Here is a 22419-nt window from a genome sequence, read left to right as displayed (position 1 = left end):
CAAAAGATAATGTTGTTACTTGTTACTAAAAGTTTGATAATAGATCAGTCCCCTCTAATATCAAAAATGGCACCCTATTGAAACTAGTGAAAGAAAATTGTTTGTGCGTGTGCAAGACGGAAACAAGTGACAACACGTCATGCAGGTGCGACGTCCTCTTAAAATGTAGGTTGTAGGTATATCGTATATGTTTAATAAGTAATAACATAATATTATGATTTATAATACTGCGTTTAAAAAAATATAAATATAGTAATGAACTAGATTTTAGATTGAATTACTTTGATTAAACTCATATTATCTACTATTCTATCTAAAGCCAGGACCGTACAATACTCGTGTGCAATCGGTCAGATGTACAGTACACAAAATATTATTCATACCTCAAACGCACTTGAAACTTTTAAAGTATATAATTTATACACACGATATGTTTTCAAATGCAATTTTTTCAACCTGGCACAAAATGTATTCAACCTGGCACTTGCTGTATTAGACTACTATTAGTGTTCTACTAATGTATTAAGAGGATGTCAAACACATACGTTCACAAATTGGATTTTTTGAATTTATTCAAAAAAATTTAAATCAATTTTCAATTTTTCAGTATTAAAAAATAAAAATTTATTTTTATTACACGTGTAGCGCAAGTGGCTATAAATTAAATCAATAAAAAATATTGATTAGAACCAAAGTTATTCCAAAAGTCAGTTCTACCTAGCTGATCACCCTGCAGGTATATGCAGGAGTTACATAATGTATATTCGAGATTCGAGAATATATTCGACAATCAACAAAAAAACATTTCAATTAAATACTATGGCCGTTGACTGAATTTTTAAATAAAATATTAATATTTTTACCGAAAAATCGGATTTTGGTTTTTGGCGTAACTCTAAAACAACCGTTGATAGTAGATACATGAAACTTTCACTGAACATTTATGTTAGCATTTGCTATATACTATATACACCATAAAATATTCAAAATATTTTGAGATGTTTACGAACATTATCAATTTTGATTTTTTTTAGTTTGTTTATCTATGAATGTCAATAAAATTTTATTTGTTGGGTAAAAAAGTTTGAAAGTTTAATACAATTGGTTCCTAATATATTGTTACAATGGCGTTTAAAAAATATTAAAAATCATTAGTCATAATTTTTTTTATAAACATTATTTATAAAAGTTTAAATCTTGACAAAACACGTAAAAATCACGAAAATGTGCGAACTATTTTGAGTTAAAAATTCATAAACAATTTTTTTTAGATTCTGCAGAACGATAATTGTATTGATTCTACAATGATGCGTTTTTTTTTTATTTTTTTTTGCGTTTGTCATCACCTTTTAGGACAGTAAAAATGCTTAGATTTTCTTCAACAGTATCTTTTCTGATAGGAAAGTGAATCTAGTTGGTACTTTGGGGGGTCAAAAGTAAACATTTTCGAGTAGTTTTCAAAAGCGCCGTAAAAACAAAAAAAAAATTAAGAAAAAACAAGAATTTGTACGCAAAATCCGTTTTCGAAAAAATAGATTTTGGTGTTTGGTGCAACTCTTAAACAAATAACCGTAATAGGTACATGAAATTTTGACTGAATGTTTGTATTAGCATTTTCTATACACCATAACATTTTCCAAATATTTTGAGCTGTCTAAGGACATTTTCAGTTTTGATTTTTTAGAAGGTTCCTAGTATATATTTTTACAACATTGGATATTCACTCAATTTCTCATTTACCAATTTTCTTATTTTGTTGTAATAAAAAAACAAATAACTGTAGATACATGAAATATTCACTGAATATTTTTATTCTCATGTTCTATACACGATAACATTTTGAATCGTTTTGAGCTGTTTACGGATAATTTAAAATTTCAATTTTTTTAGTTTTTTTTTCTCTAAATGTATATAATATTTTATTTGTTGGTCTGAAAATCATAAAAATTTAATAGGTTCCTAATATATCGTAGAAAATGCTAGACTATAATGAAAAATAATGCACCGGGATGTTTGGACCATATCATTTACATGGTTCGTTATCCCGGTGCAGGATAATGTGGGATAATTTTAAACCGGTTTAGTCTAGCGAATTTCTATAGTTACAATTACATTTAAAAAATATTAAAAATCCATAGTCACAACTTTTTTTATAAGCATTTAAAGTTCGAATTTTGACAAAAAGCGCAAACTATTTTATGTAGAAATTTCTAAATTTTTTCTTTTTAAATCTAAAATTTAAAATGTAATACAATACTTCTTATTTGGTTATCTACCTTTTACAAAAAAAAAAAAAATTTATATAAGAAAATTTAATTAAATTTTTGTGAACATTTGAAGTTCATATTTTTTACAACATTGGATATTCACTCGATTTCTCATGTAGTGATTTTATTATTTTGTTGTAATTCAAAAACGAATAACCGTAGACACTTGAGATTTATATCGTATGTTTATTTTATCAATTCCTAATCTTGATAAAATGTATAAAATGTTTTGACTTTTTTGAGCTGTTTACGGATAATTTCAAATTTAAATTTTTTTAGTTTTTTTTTCTATAAAATATATCAATCAAACTTTATTTGGTTGGCCAAAAAGCGTCAAAATTTAATACAAGGCTCCTGATATATTGCTTAAATAGCAGTTGACAATTATTAAAAAGACATGAGCATATTTTTTTTTGTAAGCATTTAAAGTACGATTTTTGACAACATTTATCAAATTTAAAATTTAAAAATTATTTTGTAAATATTTTTTGAATGTTCAACTTATCAACTTATATAACTAAGGATTGAAAACTTACTACAAGGTTCCTCGTAAGTAAGTTATTCTGTAACTAAAAAAATCTCAAAAATATAAATCACTCTTTTTTATATTACCTAGTTATTTTATGTTCACATTTGGAGGAAATTACATATTAAATAACCAATAATTTGATTTTAGTTATTTTTTTGTAATTTTATAATTTTAATTCAACTTGCCGGCTACCGTATTAATAATAAATAATACCAGTATAAATATAATATAAAATATCCACAAACCGTCACCGCTCAGAATTGTTTTTCGTATAGAATGATATTATATCATTGAATTCAAATTTAATACCATCCAGTATACAGTGACCCACTTGAAACCTACTTTACAGCAGAGCGACAAATAACTTACCCACTTTTTACTTTAGACAACTCAAAGTACTAAGATTCACTTTCCTACCAGAAAAGTTCTGAAGTAAAAACCAGTTCAAACAATAATTAAACCACGATTAAAGGTATAATATTTTGATAGAAACTGAAACTGAACTCTATCTTAATGCCGCCATTTAAGATATTATTATCAAGGTTGTAGATATAGTTCATATATGATACAACCGTGATTATTATTAACTTTTATATTATTCTCCTTGGATAATTTTCCGTTACATATCTTATCATATTTTGTATTAATTGACATTATTATTAATTCGTTTATTTTTTAAATTTTCCAAATTATAAAAACCAACTACGTAGGTAATCACATAATATATTTATATAAATTAATTAAAATATTTATTGATCACGATTTCGATTAATGAATATTATCCACGTCTCTATGTCTTCAAGTGAATAATATACATTAATAGTATCAAATATACTGAAGTCTGGTATAGTGAATAACTACAAACATTTCAACGTTAATATTAAATTCATTGATTTTTCTAACAAACGATGAAGAATATTTTGCATGTGGAAGTGCTTTTACAAGCCGATAAGTATGTACCTACATTATATTTAAATATGTATTTGCTTCTAATTATTAGCCAACATTTGGTATACAATTTGAAATTGGAAATATCAACAAGTTGTCTACTAGTGTAGTTAACTATACCAATATTAAGCATTCACTTTTACACTAAATTACACAACAGACTATTTTATTATTAAAAACAAATGATAAGTGTATTATTATCTGTTAGTTATGAAACATTTTTGTGTAGAGCTATTGAAATTCCTGAATTGGAAAAAGCCATCAGACTTGAATTAAAAAATATTGAGCCAATTGTCCCAGAGTCTATGCACACTACATTTGTCACTGAAGGATTATCCGATTTTGTAAAATATATACAAATTTGCGAAATAGAAAATTTACATGATATTGAAAATGTTGAACCAATGGTGATAGAGGTAAGAAATTTATTAAATATTTTTTTAAGGTTTAACCCAATTATAATTAAAAATAATTTACAGGCAGGAGTTGATTCATTAGATTTAGATACATACTTAATTAAAATCTATTTTTACAAATTAGAAGATAGTGGTTTAGTAGATGATACCTCAACCGATGAGTCTACATGTAAAATGAGACGTTGTATACTACCCAATGTGGATTTTTGTGGTATCTGGGAATCATTGGTGTTTCAGGAACCGGTTAAAGAAATTGTAATTGTACAACATTATAATATGTAATATTTAGTTTATATAAATAGTTGATTTATTTTAAAACTTGTTTGTTTTAGCTTTTACAGTACGCGCAGACCGGGATGAATTTTGCGCGTCATAATGTTAACACTAATATTATTAGCTATAATAGGTTAATTCTATTACATGGTCCACCTGGTACTGGCAAGACATCCATTTGTAAGGCCCTTGCCCAAAAATTATCAATACGATTGGGAAAACAGTACAATTTTTTTGAATTTATTGAAATAAATAGTCACAATTTATTGTCCAAATATTTCTCTGAAGTAAGAATTGGAATTATAAATAATTAAAAGCCAACCATTTATACCCTTTGAATTAATGTTATTATAGAGTGGATCATTGGTAATGTCTATGTTCCAACAAATAAAAAATGTTTTGGAGTATGGTGATTCATTAGTATTCATATTGATTGACGAAGTAGAGAGTTTAACGCGTGCTCGAGATGCAGTGTTATCTGGTACTGAACCATCAGACTCTATACGAGTTGTAAATGCTGTACTCACACAACTTGATAATTTAAGAAAGTAAACATAATCATTGATAATTGTTAAATAAGTTATTGTTGTTACTTATTTGCTATGGGTATCTTTTGAAGGTATCCAAATGTTATATTTTTAACGACATCAAATGTGACAGAAGCCATCGATACTGCATTTACTGATAGAGCTGACATAAAAATGCTCATCAACCCTCCTCAAGAAATGGCAATTTACACTATACTTAAAGCAGCTATTGAAGAACTTATTAAAGTAAGTAATAATTATTAATGCTTTAACTATACATTATACATAACATTTTTTACTTAAAAAACAGGTGAAACTGATAATAAATGCAGAAGAACATGATAAATTTGATCGTCTCCCTAATATTGATGCAGACCAAAAAGAAGTTCTCAATACAACGCAAAAACTACATCTAATTTCCAAGTAAAAAAAAAAATTACTTATTTAAAATATAATTTGAATGTATTAAACAATATATATTGATTTTTCCGTAATTTAATTTTTTAGAGAATGTGTTGGTTTGAGTGGACGTGTTCTAAAAAAAATTACTTTTATAGCACATTCTATATACATACGTCACCCGCAATGTGATGGTGTTCATCAGTTTTTGGTGGCCTTACATAAAGCAGTGAAGTACCAAAAAACACAAGATGCTGGCCTTACTAAAATAAAATAGTTAAACATGTTCTTATATTTACTATTGTGAATTACAAATCTGTTTTTATAGTAATTTGTAATTATATCTCAAATAGTTTTGTTTTAATAATAATCTTATAGTATAAAACAGATTAAATATAAAATATACAATTTTACTCATTATTTTGACAAACCAAATTAAATAACTCAACAGTTACTAAATAATAATGAATATTTGAGTCTTATAAAGAGATTATACAAATGTTTAGTTAGAAAATAACTTTGGTTGTATTTGTGATTGTGAAAGAGATGGAAAAATAAAAATTGAAAAACAAAAATTCTTTTATCATACATTTATTTTAGAAACTCGAACATTAACACATAGTCACTAACTAAAATGTATTGACTAATCATTCATCCAATGTCTTTACTAAACCAAGCATTCTGTCATAATCTACTGGCCTTTTGAATCTCTCTCTTAGGATAATTGACTTGTGTCCAGCTAGTCGATAATACTCTTTGTGCCAAGGAATGAAAACATTTATACTATTCGGCAATTTAATAGCTGTTTCAAATGTGCACGTTATATTTTTCCATGGTAAAATTGGATTTATGTACACACCCACATACTGTCTTTTTGCGTTGTGTCTGTAAATTCTCAATACATATTTAGAAATAAAATTGTACGACACTATTTTCATAAGAAACAATACAGGAATCATTATCATAAGTTCGAATGTTGAGTTTGGTATAAGCAATATATCTAAATATGTCTGTAAATCAATTTTTCCTTCTGTGAGCAAAATATAGAAATAGGCAATAATAAAAGTTGATGGCAGGACTATAATGGCAGCGATTACAATTCCACTCAAACAGCGTGCATACATCTCGCCAGTGCCGTTGTAAATTAGTTCATACTCTGATGGTGAAACCCTGTCTTGAACGGCTTTTTTATTGTACACTTCGTAAATGCCCATCTTTTTCATAAAACAGCGATCTGGCACTAAATATCCAGTAAACCGATTGGCGGGTAGTAACATGCGATTGTTATGAATTACTGAAGTTCTTAAGTGCAAGGTATAAGACCGTTTCACTGAAGAAAATATTGAAGAGTTAATTCTACTCCGGAGACAGTAATTAAAAATATACATTTTAGTGTTTAACAATTAGACACGAACAAAAGTTATTAACTATTAAGTATTTCTTACAATATCAATTTAAATTTAAAATAATATAAAATGTATTTGAGTCAAACATTAATATAATTTCTTTTGCACATTAGATTAAAATATAAATATTAAACATAATATCGAGAGGATTCAATCATTGCACGATATAAAAAATTATATTCAACATGTTTACATGCCGATTGTCGCCTGTATGCATAAAAAACAACTAAAAAGATTAGTCGGCACTCGGCATTCAGCAAGATTTATAGATTATCTATAAACCTTGGGCAATCAGCCGTTTGGAAGTCGAGAATTGCTCATTATTGATAAGAATGTGTACGGTGTGTTGCCTATACAAGTCGACAGTCCCTACGTCATGCCGCCATAATCATAGACCAAGGTTACCAAAGTATACTAATTAATAGTAAATAGTTCATAGCATATATATATATATATATAAGTGTGGTATCTACAGCGGACAGTCAGTGGTTCGTGGCCAGAAAATTATCATTTTGAATTTTTATCAACAGTTAGTAGTTTTTACCGGAGTAGTGAGTACCCGCCTGGCCGTCCGGCGATACGTCAAGTTTCGAGTCATTTCAAGGGTCCGTTAACGAGAACAAAATATAAGAATGCCGACTACCCGTTACACTCATGCGGTGGTGAACCGTTTACCACGGTCGCTAACAGACCGACAACCGACATTGGACTACGATCGAGCGAAACGTCAACACGAAAACTACGTTCAAGCCCTGCGAGATATTGGTCTCGACGTGATCGAAATGCCAGCAGACGAAGATACACCGTGGTGTGCTTTCGTTGACGACACGGCGTTTGTGTGCAACGGCACTGCGATCATCACAAAGCCAGCAGAGCCCGAGAGAGCGAAAGAAGTAAGTCTGTTAATTCGTGAAAAGCATTGAGTGGACCGTATTCTCCTTTCATGTGTCGTCTCCGTCTTACAAATTCTAACTCGATACATTTATGTTCAGCACACCTAGTTGTTAGTTTTAATATCAAATTTAAACGCAACAACATTTTCTTGTGTTTGTTGAAAGGTTTTTTTTTTATTTTTTACCTTTATTGAAGCAAGTCATGAGCATTTTTAAATTGTTATTTCAAATATCGAATACAAATTTAACAAACCACAGAAAATATTGTTCCCTCAACTAGTTTAGTAATAATATAGATAATAGGTAAATTCACTCTACCTAATACACCGTAATAAACTCATGAATCTAAATGAGAACCGATGATCAGTTTACTATTTAATGCAATTGTAAGATGGAAATAACACATGCAGGTGAGACTTCATTACTTCAACAACCAGTAATTTCTACTAAAACACTTCAGGATCATATTACAGTTGGTATGATGAATATTTTAAACAAGGAATGTACAACCAGCTACATACCGCATCAATATTAATTATTAACAATTAAATTTATCATAACAATAATTTTTTATTACTCTAGAATGAAGTATCTACATATAATAAATCCACATTGTCCTTAAACAATAAGTGTTTGAAATGCTTCAGGTTGAAGCAATAAGAGCGGTGTTGAAGAAAGAAATTGGATTGCCTATTGTTGAGGTTTCTGATAAATCTGCAAAATTACACGGAAGCGATATATTATTTACAGGTATAAAATATATGACATTAATCAGTATTTTTTATATATTAAATGGGTAATTAGGTAATAAAATAGATTCTATTCAGAGATTATTAAGATAATTCTAAAAATATGAATTGAGTTAGGTATATTTTTTATTAAACATAATATTATACTTTATGGCTAATAAAGAATAAAGTAATATCTCTAAAGCATTTTTATCAATAATTATTTTATTTCTTATTATTCATTTTAAAAGACAGTTAAATGTATTATGATATAAAATATGACAAATAATTATTAAAATATATTTTTACATGTTATTTTTAATTAGTTGTTTTAGCATTGCTCTTATGACATAAATTTTTGGCTTTTGCCTTATTTAGTTATAAATGTGTCATTATTAATGATGTCATGCCATGAAACTATTTATCTGAATGTGTGGGTGTTAGTTTAAACTGTTGAAATTTATCACCCACATTTAATTATAGAAGTATCTTTGTTTGAAGGTCGAGAATTCTTTATTGGAATAACAAAATGGACTAATGAATCCGGAGCATGTGCAGTTGCATCTGCTTTTCCTGAATATCCTTGTACTCCAATCAAGGTTAGAAAGTATTCGATTCTTAACACAATTATGTTATAATATTATATATTAAATATATACTATAGTTTAAAGGCTAATTTATTAATGCAAGTAAAGTGATTTCACAGGTTACAGAAAACAAACATCTAAAAACGATTGTGTCAATGGCGGGACCAGATCTTATGTGCGTGGGGTCAAGTGATTCTACAAAAAATGTTTTGAAGGTAATTTAATATTTCAACTATTAAGTTGTTAATTAATATTTTTTTCATAATATTTAGAGATTAGAAAGAGAAGCTACATATAGCTACCAAATTCTTACATTACCTGAAGATGAAGCTGCTAATGTTATGTACATTAATGGTACATTATTACATCGGTCAGCCAAAGAAATACCATTATCATTCAGTGTAATATATTTATTTATTACTGATTAATTTTTATACAATTATTTATAAATTATAATACTAAATATATAAATTAATTATTCTAGGTTCTAATGGAGAAAATAACTGATTTTACTCTTCAATCAGTAGACATTTCAGAACTTTTAAAATGTGAAGGAGCCAACTTAAATTCATGTTGCCTTTTAGTCAGACGTACAAAACATATCCGAAGCTTATAATTTGTTATTACTTATTATGTTATGCAATACATTCCCCTAAATCAGTATTATAAACAACACTTTTCATGACCAACATATTTATATAAGCACACATATTCACACACATTGTGTTCTAAATTCTAATACTTAATAGTTATTAGTATGTTTTTACGATAGTTTGTCTTTAAAAAAAAAATTATTGTGAGAATTTAATTAAGATTGATTTAACATAGTATGTTAATTAATTAATTTGTTCCTAATAAGAATTTTACATAATTGGATCTGATATTATGGCTACAATTTAGCATAGAATTTTCATTAATATAAATTTATTAACTGACAATATCATATAATATTATTATAATTCATAAGTAAGTATTTAACTATTATTGTGGTTTTTTTTATATCCTTTCTAAACAAATTTTGCCCATCCTTATTTATCAATTTATTAATCGGACATATATTCCTACTTACTAAAGTCAGTGGCGCAGAGTTTAATTAAAAAGAGAGGGTTCAATTCTAACCAAGACCCACCCACCCACACAACTAATCATTCAAAAATTTGGGAGAAATATTAAAAAGCCACACCACACAACTGTTCTTATATATTGATTTTTAAACAAATATTATTTTTATATTATTACATGTATATATTTCAATACTAGTTGCTTTCCACAAACATTTTTATTGCATGTATGAATACATTAATACAAAATAAATAATAATTAACAATTAACTATGTATTATATAAAAGTATATTTAATTAATATAAAAATATTATATCATTATTTTTTTTAATGAAATTCATAAAAAAAAGGGTAGACAAGTGGGTAACGTTCTGCTTTACAGTAGTTGTCGAGTATGTCATTGTTAAGGATGTGTTAAATTTGAATTTAGTGGTAAGTCATTGTATACGGAAAACAATTCTGAGTGGAGATAGTGTGTGATCCTAACATACTTTTATAAATAATAATAGGCTTCTTCAACGATATATTTTTGAATATCGATATTGTTTTGAATTTTGCGATATCGCTATTCAAAAATATATCGTTGAAGAAGCCTACTAAATAATAATAATTGAAAATATCTCAAGGCTATAAATAGTGTAACTTTCCAGAAAACTTTTTTTTTTTGTTTTGCCTGACGCTTTTGAAACCTCCCAAATGCACTAACAAGATTAGATTCACTTTCCTATCAGTAAAGTTGAAAATATGAGCATTTTTACTACTTGAAATGTTAATGACAGACAGAAAAAAAAGACACATCATTGTAAAACCATGTATTGGTTCATCTCTACTCTTAGAATCTAAAACAGTCGGCTCAAGTCTTTCAAGATCCCCTAAAGATAAATAAAAATAATTCTAATATTATTTTCCTTTATAAGTACTATCCAAAAATGACCATAGAAAATTAATATGTATATAAAATATTGAATAAAATAAAATTTTGTTTTCCTTCAAATGCTTGGTAAACAAAAACTGAGTCATTATTTTAAATATGGATTGTAAAAATTGCAAAGTTTGCTTCTCTTGCATGGATTGTTCAATAAATTGTGTTCATGTCTTTGATATTTATAAATTGCTGTAAGAACAACTTTGGAGGGACATTGTTTCCATTTTAAACTTCAGGTATTTAAATTTTAAATGGTATGACATTATAAATACAAAATAATATATGCATCTTCGGAATTTGGATATCTATTAAACAAAAATAAAAATTAAACAATTTTGTAACATCATCTATGATGGCATTCAAATAACAGAACATTAAGGGAAGCTAGAAGTTTTTATTTATTACATTTTAAGTATTTAGCTCCCCTCATCCACCAATAATAAAACCTGATTTTCGCTCAATGGATCATATGAGGAAATCCTGATGTTTCCATGTATTTATGCTGTGCCGCCTCTGTGCAATACCATACTATACCATCGTATATAAAATATAATTTTCATTTCCCCCGGATGCCATAGTTTTGTAAAAGTAAGGGAGCGCCTTTATTTGCGCCTAATAAACTACCTGTGGTCCAAATTGTAGGGAAGGGGTATCAAATGCCCGAGGCGCTGAATTGCTTGACACGGCTCTAATGTGAATACACAGATTTTAGATTCTGAGTGGAATGATGAATGTATTGGTTTTTACAATGATGTGATTTTTTTTTTTTGTGTCTGTACACGATAAGTAGTCAAAAATCGAAATAATGCTTCGATTTTTAACTTCAGTATCTTGTTTGATGAGAAAATAAATATTGTTGGTGCATCGGGAGGTTAAAATTTAAAAATCACTATAGTTTTCAAAAGCAACAGGAAAAACCACATAAAAATTAAGGGAAAACAGGAATTTTTACGCAAAATCGGTTTTCCACAAAATTTTGGTTCGTTTTTGGTGTAACTCTATAACCAATTAACGTATATACATGAAATTTTCACTGGTCGTTTATATTTGCATTTTCTATACACGATAAAATATTCAAAATATTTTGATTTGTTTTGAACTGTTTAGGAACATTTTCTGTTTCCAATTTTATTAATCTTTTTTTCTATAAATCTCAATAAAACTTTATTTTTTGGGTAAAAAATTTTGAAAATTTAATACAGGGCTCCTACTAAATTGTGACAAGGACATTTGAAAAATATTAAAAATCCTTAGTCACAGTTTTTATTTAAAAGCATTTAAAGTTCAAATTTGACAAAATACGGAAAAATCACGAAAATTAGCAAACTATTTTGAGTTGAGAATTCATAAAAATTTTTTTTTTTTAAATCTAAGATTTGAAATTGTAATTTAAGATTCCTCACTTTTATCAAAAAAAAGTCTATAAGCAAATCAAATAAAATATTCATGAGCATTTGAAATTCATATTTTTACAATTTTGGATATTTACTTGACTTCTTATGCGGTTTTGTTATTTTATTGTTATTCAAAAACTAATAACTATAGATACATGAAAATTTTGAAAATATTTTGAAACTTTGAATGCACCAAAATAAGTACAAACTCGACACCACTGGCTGAAGTTGAGAACTTTAACCATTTTTTAATAACTATCAATAAGTATCTATAATGTTAGTATTAACATTAATATATTAATGACATTATACATATTATATATAGCATTGCAACCATTCAAAGTAAATGCTGCGGATAATGTTGGTTGCTAAGAAACACTATTGTGTGTTCAGACTTATTAATTATATAATATTTGGAAAGTTGGGATGTCTAGACAAAATTTTTAAATATTAATTAGTATAAGATATTTCCAAAAATTGTAAATCTATGGGTTAGTTTTTTTTTTATTTCATGTACAATATACACGTAGGCTGTGTACCATTGATTATGAATACTAGTATTACTTAAAAATGTATAGTATGATATTAAAATCTTATATTTCATTATTTAAGTCAGTAACTAGGCAAGTATACAAGTTATTTATAATTACCTTGGAAAAATTAACTTATTTTTTTTCTTTGTCTGCTGATGCCACTTCTTCAGTGGTGGGACTAGCACTTCTAAAATTCGGAAATTGTTCCCATGGAGTAGATAGCTCAAAACGTCTGAATTCTTGGGACATTTCTAATGGCTCTACCACAACTCTCTTTTTTTCATCATCATACCTTACCTAAATATTTTTTTTTAATGTTACTAATTTCCTTTTTTATCTATAAACTAATGAATTACTTCTACATATCCAGACAATGGAAAATCTTTACGGAATGGATGACCTTCAAATCCATAATCAGTAAGAATTCTTCTTAAATCTGGATGATTAGTGAAAAACACTCCAAACATATCCCAAATCTCTCTTTCGTACCAATTTGCTGCTTCATAAATAGATGTAATGGAATCAATTGGTGTTAACTCATCAGTATAAGTCTTAACACGTATGCGAGTATTGAATCGAAGTGACAACAAATTGTAAACAATCTAACGTGTACAAAAAATTGATATTATAATTAACATTTTTTTTCAGATAATTTTAATATTTTAATATATAATAATAATTACACTAATAACTAATATCCAGATTCATATGTATTGTAAATTAAAACTAATTGACAAATATATGACAAAAACCGGAGAAGTCATTTTGCTGTACAGTAAGTGTCTAGTAGGATCGATGTAACAGATGTCTTAAATTTAAATTCAATGATATAGACTTTGTAATAATCTAAACGAAAATCGGTTCTGAGTGAAGGCGGTCTATTAGTCTATAATAATAGTAAGTATATTTTATGATATTATTGTTATAAAAGCAATTTATTTTACTATTAGAAATTAGTATCATAGTAGGTTGAATTCATTTTAACAATAAAAAACTAAAACATGTGCATAAAACCACTTAATTTATAATAGATATCAGAAATAAACATTTAGTACCTATTAGCTTAAACTAGCTTATAAAGGTAACTAGGAAAATGTATAAGTCTTTACCTCAAATCTATTTGAACGTTGAGGAACGTCTACAGCACATAAATCTGATAAGTTAGCAAACTGGCAATTTGTTTGATTTTTTAAAAAATGAAATACTGGTAAGACACCTTCTGGTGCTATCAGTAATTCTAATTCATTTTTAGAACTTATTTGAATTTTTTGAATATACTTAGGTAAACATTCAGCAACAAAATTTCCAAATCCAAGATATTGTTCTGTTACTGACTCAAATTTTTGTTTTGGTACCACTACAAAAAAAAAAAAACAACAACAGTTAATTATGATATTAGTTTTGTTTTGGACTTTTGAGGATAAAATATGAATATCAAATTAGAATATTATTTAACGGGTATTATGAAATAACAACATTTTCTTCAAAAATAACTAACTAGATCCATTTTGCTACCAGAAATCACCATAGAAAAATTACACAATAATACTTATTATCACTTAAAATTACATTTCTTATAAAATATTGTTATTCAATTTTGATCATTTGTAATGACAATTTTATAAAAACTAAAAAATGTAATTAGTAATTGTACCTACCTATTAACCTATATGGCTATATACATGAATTCATAAAAAAAATCTGAAATGTCAACTATAGAATTATTATTATTACATATTAGTTTTTGAAAGAAAAGATATTAAAATAGGAGAATTAATAAAATGTTCAGTATGTATTCTAGCAATCGCTTTCTCTTAGACATATTATATACAATATCTACTATAACAGTGTAACATAATAATTAGTTTATTTGATCAATAAAATATTGTATAGTTAATACATACGTCATACGGTCAGTAATAATTAATAATCCCATATATTATGTACTCTGAAGTATAAATACTCTGAAATACTCTATAATTATATATGTAATTTGTTTGTCATGTTATTAAAATAATTTTTAAGAAGTGTAGGTAGTTTAGTGAACTTTTGAATGTGTTGGTGTATTATGGTTTTATATGGAATTAATAATATGGATTAATACAATTCTCATTTAAATATTTAGTTTATATACCTTTCTAAAAATAATGCAATTTTCACTGTTTATTTTGATACCTTGAACTATCATACCATTTTTCATTCTTATTTATAATACTTTAAATTAGTTTAACTAAATTATATTATTTCACTGTATTAATAAGAAACCAAAACAATTTGTGGACTACCAACATTGTGTGAATAGCATATGTTTTCATATTGGTAAATAGCCATAAAACTGTTTATACCTATACTTAAACATTTGGCAAACAATATCTACCTGTAGTGGATTCAGCTCGGGTCATCAGTTTAAAATACCTAGGCATCCTGGTACCTAAAAAAAATTAACATTTTAAAACAAATATCTTGTGAAGAGACAAATAATATATTTTAGTTAACAAAAAAATAGTTACCAGTCTGAACTGTGCTTAATTTTTGAATTGCTCTGGTTATGATCCTTATCGACATTGTTAAAAAAAATTATTTTGAACGTTGCAATATTTAATGAATAAATGAACAATCAACTCCGAAAATGGAGAAAAATATAAGACACAAATTTATTCCACACTGACCCAGAAGTTGAGACAATGTTTAGTGAATAATGATAACTGAATAGTGTAATACGTATTCCGTGAAAAAATTATGAACACAGGAGTCAAGAAGGATAAAGAATGAAGATTGAAAATAGCTCAGGAATGATATCTTTTTACTTTTGAGAAAGTAGAAATACGATAACACTAAAAAAATTATTCTATGGTAAGTAATATGAACCAAGGTATCTTGGTTTTGATAAAAGTAGAACCATAGTTAAACCATGGTTACACTACAGATTATATTATTATAAAACGGCAACCCTGAAATTAAATGAAATGCAACACAACGTACAAGGTTTCTTATCAGTTTATAATACAAAATCCAGTTTTCTATTTTTTTGGATGCTCAGTTCATCGATAACCTATGACTAATTAAATTTGTCATGGATAACCTCATCTGGCATGATTATTGTATTAACTATTAACCGGCGACATGCCAATAAAGTCGGTCCAATAAACAAAGTATATAATAACTACTACTTCATTTATAATTAATATTCAATATTAGATAGGAAAATTGATAAAATATTTACTTCTGTCATACTATTTATTATGTAAGATTAATCCTCTTCAAACTTGAAAAACATCGTTCAGGTATAGCAGTTGATACAGGCAAAGTACAAAATATTTTCAAGAGTTCATAAATATTTGGATAAAACTCTTAATCACTAACATCTAAAGCTGTAACCCAGAGGTGAAAACAATTTTTTTCGGTCACTAACTATACTTCAGTCATTAAAAATAAACCTATCTACGCCCTATGGTAAATTTACGGTCTTCATGGTAATTTTGTTTTATTTACCGACTGTTTATCGGGTTTATTATACACTCATGCATGAAAAATTATTCACAGAAAAGTAAAAAATACAGTATACTATACTATCATAGAGGTATATGTTTTTGTTGTCTGATAGTCGCATATATGCCGCGAACGATTATTATAGTGGCGATTAGTGTATCTTATTAGAGCGGTACAATTACCACGGCTAGAACATTTAGAAAACAGACATACTTAAAAGTAATATCTTATTGTTATATTCTGTGGTAATATCATATTGAGAAATACAGAAAATTAGAGAACTAAACTTTACAAAAAAAAAAAGTCAAGGGGGGATCTATCTAAAAAAAAAATGGAAATTGACAATGTCTGTAAACAGCACAAAATAAGTCAAAATATTTGGAAAATATTAAGGTGTATAGGAAATGCAATTATAAACATTCAGTCAAAATTTCATGTCCCTACGGTCATTTGTTTTAGAGTTACACCAAAAACCAAAATCGATTTTCTCGAAAACAGATTTTGCGTAAAAATTCCCGTTTTTCCTTAATTTTTCTTTTGTTTTTCACGTCGTTTTTGAAAACTACTGGGAAGTTTTTACTTTTGAGCCCCCAAAGTACCAACTAGATTCACTTTCCTATCAGAAAAGTTACTGTTGAAGAAAATCCAAGCACTTTTACTGTCCTAAAAGGTGATGAGTGATGACAGACACAAAAATAAAAAAAGTAAAAAAAAACACACATCATTGTAAAATCAATACATTCATCGTTCCATTCAGAATCTAAAATGTATAATAATGTTTATATATTAATAATATTAAGTTATTAACACACTTTGACATTAATGTTTAAAAAAAGTTTTTTGCATTTATACTGAGTCTATTCTTCAGGGAGAAGACTATTTTTGTGTTTACTCTATAGTTTATTGACAAATTCTATGTAGTATGTAGTAAAAACGACACAACAAGATATGCCATACACACTACACAGGATCATCAACACAAATTATATAAAAAAATAAAATTTGTAAATCTAGCAACTGTTGGTGGGAGTATAGGTAATATACTATAGGAATTATGACAGAGGGCCTAAAATAAAAGTTATAGGAGCTTAGCCCCGTCCCCTAGTTACGCCTATGCTGTCATCAATATATTTTTGAATATGTAAAACTAAAATATTTTTTAAGTATTTGAAATACTATTTTTTATAAGCATTCGAGTATTTATTCCAAATATTTTTAAAAAGTAGTTTACCCCAGTACTGCCAGTTACTATTAACACATTGAACGGCGATGTTGATTTGGTATTTGCGCGCCAGTGGCCGACATGACTTGACCTGCAAGGGCCTTCACCAATTGTAAAATTAGCAGATTTTACGCAATAGTTAAAGCGGTTATGAATGACCGATATATATGTCAAATGTGTTCGGCTATAGCCACCAAAAAAGACTCAATACAAAATAGGTTACACTATGTCAACCACGGGTTGACACTGGCCATGGGTGCCCGTTCATTCATGTCAACTACGCATTGACACCAGCCACGGTGTCACGGGTCGACACCAGCGTTCAACGTGTTAAAAATATGCTGTACTGCATTATCATGTTATAACAGTGACAATGTAAAATAAGTATATAGAATGCACACGGAGTTAACCATAGAATGACGAGTGTCTCCTGACAACGCTTATTCAACGTCAGCCAGACGTGACACTAGTGATTATGACATTACCATACTTAACTCACCAAGTGCCTGTAGCACTGCCTAACATGGTTAAATAACTAGCCATAAAAAAAATTGCCCAGTGAGCAATCTACAATATTTATAATCAATGATTATAAAATATAAGGTGATTCACTCGTCCCCTTTTTCATCAAAAATGCAGTTGTTCTAATTACTATAGTTAAGAATGCTTATTTAAAACATTAAAACATTAATAAAACATTCAATTAACTGAAACTTTTGATATTTATAAAATTAAAATAATAATATTGTAGCTGTTTTAAATGAAAAACAATGGAATTATCTCACATTCAAGATTTAAATGAATAAACAAAAGATAAATAAATAATAATAAGTCATTAATGCCAATGTACTTCACTAGGATGAGTTATTTGACCAAGTTTGAAGAACCTTGTTAAATTGTTTTGAGTAGTTGATTGGGTCTTTTTTGATTGTGGCTGTGGCAATTTCCCATCACGTTTTAAAACTCCAACACATTTCCAGGTATCTACTGTAGCTAAAAATAAAATAGATATTTATTAAAACCACTTTAAAATAATTTATTGTAATCTTCTTGAATTATTATTGCTAATTATAAATAGAATACATGAGATGAATTAGTTAAAACAAAAATATCTTAAAACTCACATTTCCAAAGTCTCACACATCCATCATCACCAGATGATGCTAAAACAGTGCCAGTTATATTCCATGCAACACGCCAGACTGTACAAAAATGATCATTAAATTGAGCTGCAGTTTCAATAGTATAGGGGAAACCACTAGTAGCATCACTGTGTAAAAAATTATAATTACTATCACTAAAATGGATATTTTTTTTCTAATTTTCAACAGTTAAATTATAACTTTAGTACATACACAATTGGTTTAAGTTTTAATATGCGAACATTATTTGTAGCAATCGCTAACAAATAAAATGATCGCCCCATATTAGGCGCAAATATCATATCATGTACTGGATGAGCTACACTAGCTACAGATTCAGTTTTCGCCCATCGACGAGATACTTCATTGTATTCACATATAAATACTTTACTGTTTGAAGTATTGGAATTATCATCACTACCAACTGCTATCATTGCATTCGGTGTTCTAAAACTAAAAAAAAAAAAATGTTTAATTTTCTTAAATAATTGATAATAATATATTAGCATATTATGTAAAATTATTACTTAGATAATAAAGGATTCCATGTGAGACAACTACTAGGTACTTTTAATGATACTTCATGTTGCAATGGCCATTGAGCAAGGTTCATTGCATCTGGGGCTTCATAAATTCGCATTACTCCATCAGCTGAGCAAGTTGCTAAAATTAATCCAAAAGATTTTGGACCAAACTTTACATCTGTTACAGAAGTGCGGGAATCAACTAAGTTTGCTCTACGCACCCAATGCCGTAATAATGTTCCATTTTCATTACTTTCCCCCACTACAAAAATTCAACTGTTAATATTGTTAAGTAATTTATATTGGCATATTAATTTCAATTAATGATACAATTTTAAAATCATAATTGTTACAATACTCACTTATTTCTTCCCAAATGGCGGCAGTACGGTCAAAGGAACATGTTGCTATTACTTGACCAAACTCTGGATGTGCCCAAGTCACTTTCCAAACAGATCCACTATGAGCCTTCCAACTAGCTGTCAAATTCCAATTACCTTGTTCATCTTGGTCCCAAACCTATATTTAACAATATTAAAAATATAATACGTTTTCAAACATAAATAGTCAGCAGAATTACACTTACCTTAACGAATTGATCCGTAGAACATGTCGCCATTCTTTCTCCATAGTAGTCAAATGCAACATCGTGTATTAAGTCTTTGTGCTCCGCATTAATACTGTGTGCTTCAACCATGTTTCACATTTATTATGTATTATAGAAGCTGAAATTATTCAATTCAATTAATTAAATACAAATACAAAAATAAATATTGTCATACTGATAATGTTTAAATTTTTAAACGCTTAAAGTTCGACAATTTTATATTGCATAAGATTGTGATAAAAACATTTAGGTTATGTACACTAAATAGGAGTATTTGTAACCTCTTTGGCACCCGATCGATAGTTTCACGGCTGGCGCCAGGATGTCGTTGAAGATACAAAAGGGTAAGTTTATTATGGCTTTTTGAACATGTATTGATTTTTGGAACTGTACGTGGGCTTAACGAAATGGTCCAGGAAGCTTACGGAACTATTCTTGTCTTTTGTTTCTGAATAAATTCAAGCCAAAACATCTAATTTGCGTTTATTTTTATTAAATGGTTATATTAATTAAACAAAAATTGAAGAACAACTGTCGATTAATTATATTAGCCAATCATTATATTAAAAAAACTATAATCACGTTGGTAGTAAACACAAAACATGTTTAAAATATTGTGTAATTTATGTGGATTTATATTACGTACTATGTATATCATATTATACACAATACTATTGCTGTAGTACAGACCCCGGGGTCCCTAGACAGTTTTCTAGGGAGGGGGGGGGGCGAATCTATTTTTTAAATCAATGCGTATTTTTAAATAGTTTGGGCGAGCTTAAGTCAATTTTAATGACTTTTTTTTTAATGCGACTACATTACAAATAAGTTTACGTAAAAAAGTATTGTTTCATAAATTTACCTTTAATGTTTAATTTTGAGTATTGTTATAATATAATTAAGTACAATTACTTATTATCTTTATCGAACAGTAATGGTTATCATAGATAATAATTATTATTTTTGTGGTGATAAGTTTTTCTACTTAGGTATAACAGTAAATTAAAATGTTAATCTTTATTATTTTGTTGACAATGAGAGTAATTTTATACATTAAAAATTGTTATGGTGGGGGCGAATTTCTAGTAATAAATTTTTGAAATCGGTCAAGTAGTTTTTTAGTTTATTTGGAAAAACATACAAATCTTTCCTCTTTTTAATATTAATTAAAATAAAGTAAGTATATAGATAATGTAATAAACACTTAAATACTAAACAAGTATATGATTCATATAGGCATACTATAGCTGTAACTATCGAAAAATAAGAATGGCCTTTTTATAGTAGTAGGTACGTGTATGTATAGTGGCGTATTTAGAAGGGCGGGGGCCGGGGGGCAATTACCCTAGGATGCCAATTTTTATTTTATTTAATTTGTTGAGAAATTATATTAGTGATAAGTGATAACCTGTATCTTTCTTATAATATCTCTTACATTTCTATATAAAATGTATTTTATTATATTTTCATAAAAAAAGGCTAAAATCTGAAATTATAATTTGTTTTATTTGATTATAAAGGTTGGCTTTTTTATTAGGAATAAATGCAATAAGATGAAAATATACATTTTTGGTAATCACTTTTTGCAGGGATTGAAACCGGTATAAACTGTTGTAAAACCGAAACCAAAAACAAAATCAAAACCGAAACCGAAAAAAATTGGATCTGGTATTAACTTTAAAACCGAAACAGGAAAAAAATTTTTAACGGAGAGAAAAAGTAAATTGTAAATTAGATGGGGCTTAAAAGTATTTTGTGAGAATGAGTAATAAGAAACTGAGAAAAAAAGGGTCACTAAAATGTGTGTCCCTAGGCCGCCAAAATCGTAAATACGCCTCTGCCTAGCTACTTTTAAGTCGATAAAATTCGCTCTTATTCAGAAAAATATATGTTCAGTATGTCCACTTTTAAAGCTTCAAATAGATATATTATTAGTTTAATCTTTCAACTTTCCACTATTATATGTGAAATGTAAGTGAATGTAACTATATATTGGATATGTGTAGGTATATTATAAAATTTACAGTTTTATGATATTATATTATACATAATAACGAAAAATTATGTATACAGGGTATTATAGCCATAATGTAAATTACTAAATTATATCAAATATCAATATAAATATATACAGGATGGTTCACCAAGCACCCTCGCCCCCATTTTACCTTTAATAATGATTTAAACTCAAAGACCATATATGAAATTCATGGATTTTTTGTATTACCTAATTAAGCAGTTTTCCCCTTTTTTACTGTAAATTATTTAGTGGATAATTTTTTTTTAAGATTTTGATATACTTACCTAATTCATAATTCAAACGAGAATAATGATCCTTAAAAATTAGTCTTACAAAAATATAAAGTAGATTTATACTGTATATCTGTAGTATTTATTATACTTGGACCATTTTTATAAATTTATATTAATCTCTAACATTTTAAAATCACCATGGCCTCATGCCCCCATATCTTCCAAACCCATTATACATTTAAACCTACATGAACTTATTATTCTTAGTACAGAAAGTTAAATAACTCAAAAACTC

General features: G+C 27.9%; 5 protein-coding genes across 5 annotated transcripts; 2 read left to right on the top strand and 3 right to left on the bottom strand.

Annotated features, from left to right (window-relative positions):
• Positions 1-3432: 3432 nt before the first annotated feature.
• Positions 3433-5844, top strand: LOC132938234 (pachytene checkpoint protein 2 homolog). Its single transcript, XM_061004952.1, has 8 exons — positions 3433-3748; positions 3974-4160; positions 4224-4415; positions 4493-4720; positions 4788-4981; positions 5053-5206; positions 5271-5383; positions 5468-5844. The coding sequence occupies exons 1-8, from the start codon at positions 3705-3707 to the stop codon at positions 5634-5636; spliced, it is 1281 nt and encodes a 426-aa protein (XP_060860935.1). The 5' UTR covers positions 3433-3704; the 3' UTR covers positions 5637-5844.
• A 90-nt stretch (positions 5845-5934) lies between these two features.
• On the bottom strand, positions 5935-7010 carry LOC132938238 (uncharacterized). Its single transcript, XM_061004955.1, has one exon. It carries the CDS (start codon positions 6745-6747, stop codon positions 6007-6009), a length of 741 nt encoding a protein of 246 aa, XP_060860938.1. The 5' UTR covers positions 6748-7010; the 3' UTR covers positions 5935-6006.
• Positions 7011-7144: 134 nt separating this feature from the next.
• LOC132938235 (N(G),N(G)-dimethylarginine dimethylaminohydrolase 1) lies at positions 7145-10304 on the top strand. Its single transcript, XM_061004953.1, has 6 exons — positions 7145-7658; positions 8306-8408; positions 8888-8985; positions 9093-9188; positions 9246-9374; positions 9458-10304. Exons 1-6 carry the CDS (start codon positions 7398-7400, stop codon positions 9587-9589), a joined length of 819 nt encoding a protein of 272 aa, XP_060860936.1. The 5' UTR covers positions 7145-7397; the 3' UTR covers positions 9590-10304.
• Positions 8209-15698, bottom strand: LOC132938237 (NADH dehydrogenase [ubiquinone] iron-sulfur protein 3, mitochondrial). The gene is made up of 6 exons (XM_061004954.1): positions 15398-15698; positions 15265-15318; positions 13997-14244; positions 13244-13489; positions 13005-13184; positions 8209-8372 (listed from the first exon to the last, which is right to left on the bottom strand). Exons 1-5 carry the CDS (start codon positions 15450-15452, stop codon positions 13020-13022), a joined length of 768 nt encoding a protein of 255 aa, XP_060860937.1. The 5' UTR covers positions 15453-15698; the 3' UTR covers positions 8209-8372; positions 13005-13019.
• Positions 15699-18301: 2603 nt separating this feature from the next.
• LOC132938557 (nucleoporin SEH1) lies at positions 18302-20082 on the bottom strand. Its single transcript, XM_061005467.1, has 6 exons — positions 19851-20082; positions 19627-19783; positions 19268-19526; positions 18954-19193; positions 18723-18868; positions 18302-18591 (listed from the first exon to the last, which is right to left on the bottom strand). Exons 1-6 carry the CDS (start codon positions 19959-19961, stop codon positions 18434-18436), a joined length of 1071 nt encoding a protein of 356 aa, XP_060861450.1. The 5' UTR covers positions 19962-20082; the 3' UTR covers positions 18302-18433.
• Positions 20083-22419: the final 2337 nt, after the last annotated feature.

This window comes from Metopolophium dirhodum, chromosome 2 (assembly GCF_019925205.1).
Source record: "Metopolophium dirhodum isolate CAU chromosome 2, ASM1992520v1, whole genome shotgun sequence".
Taxonomy (NCBI): Eukaryota; Metazoa; Arthropoda; class Insecta; order Hemiptera; family Aphididae; genus Metopolophium; species Metopolophium dirhodum.
This window is presented reverse-complemented; position numbering and strand designations above follow the sequence as displayed.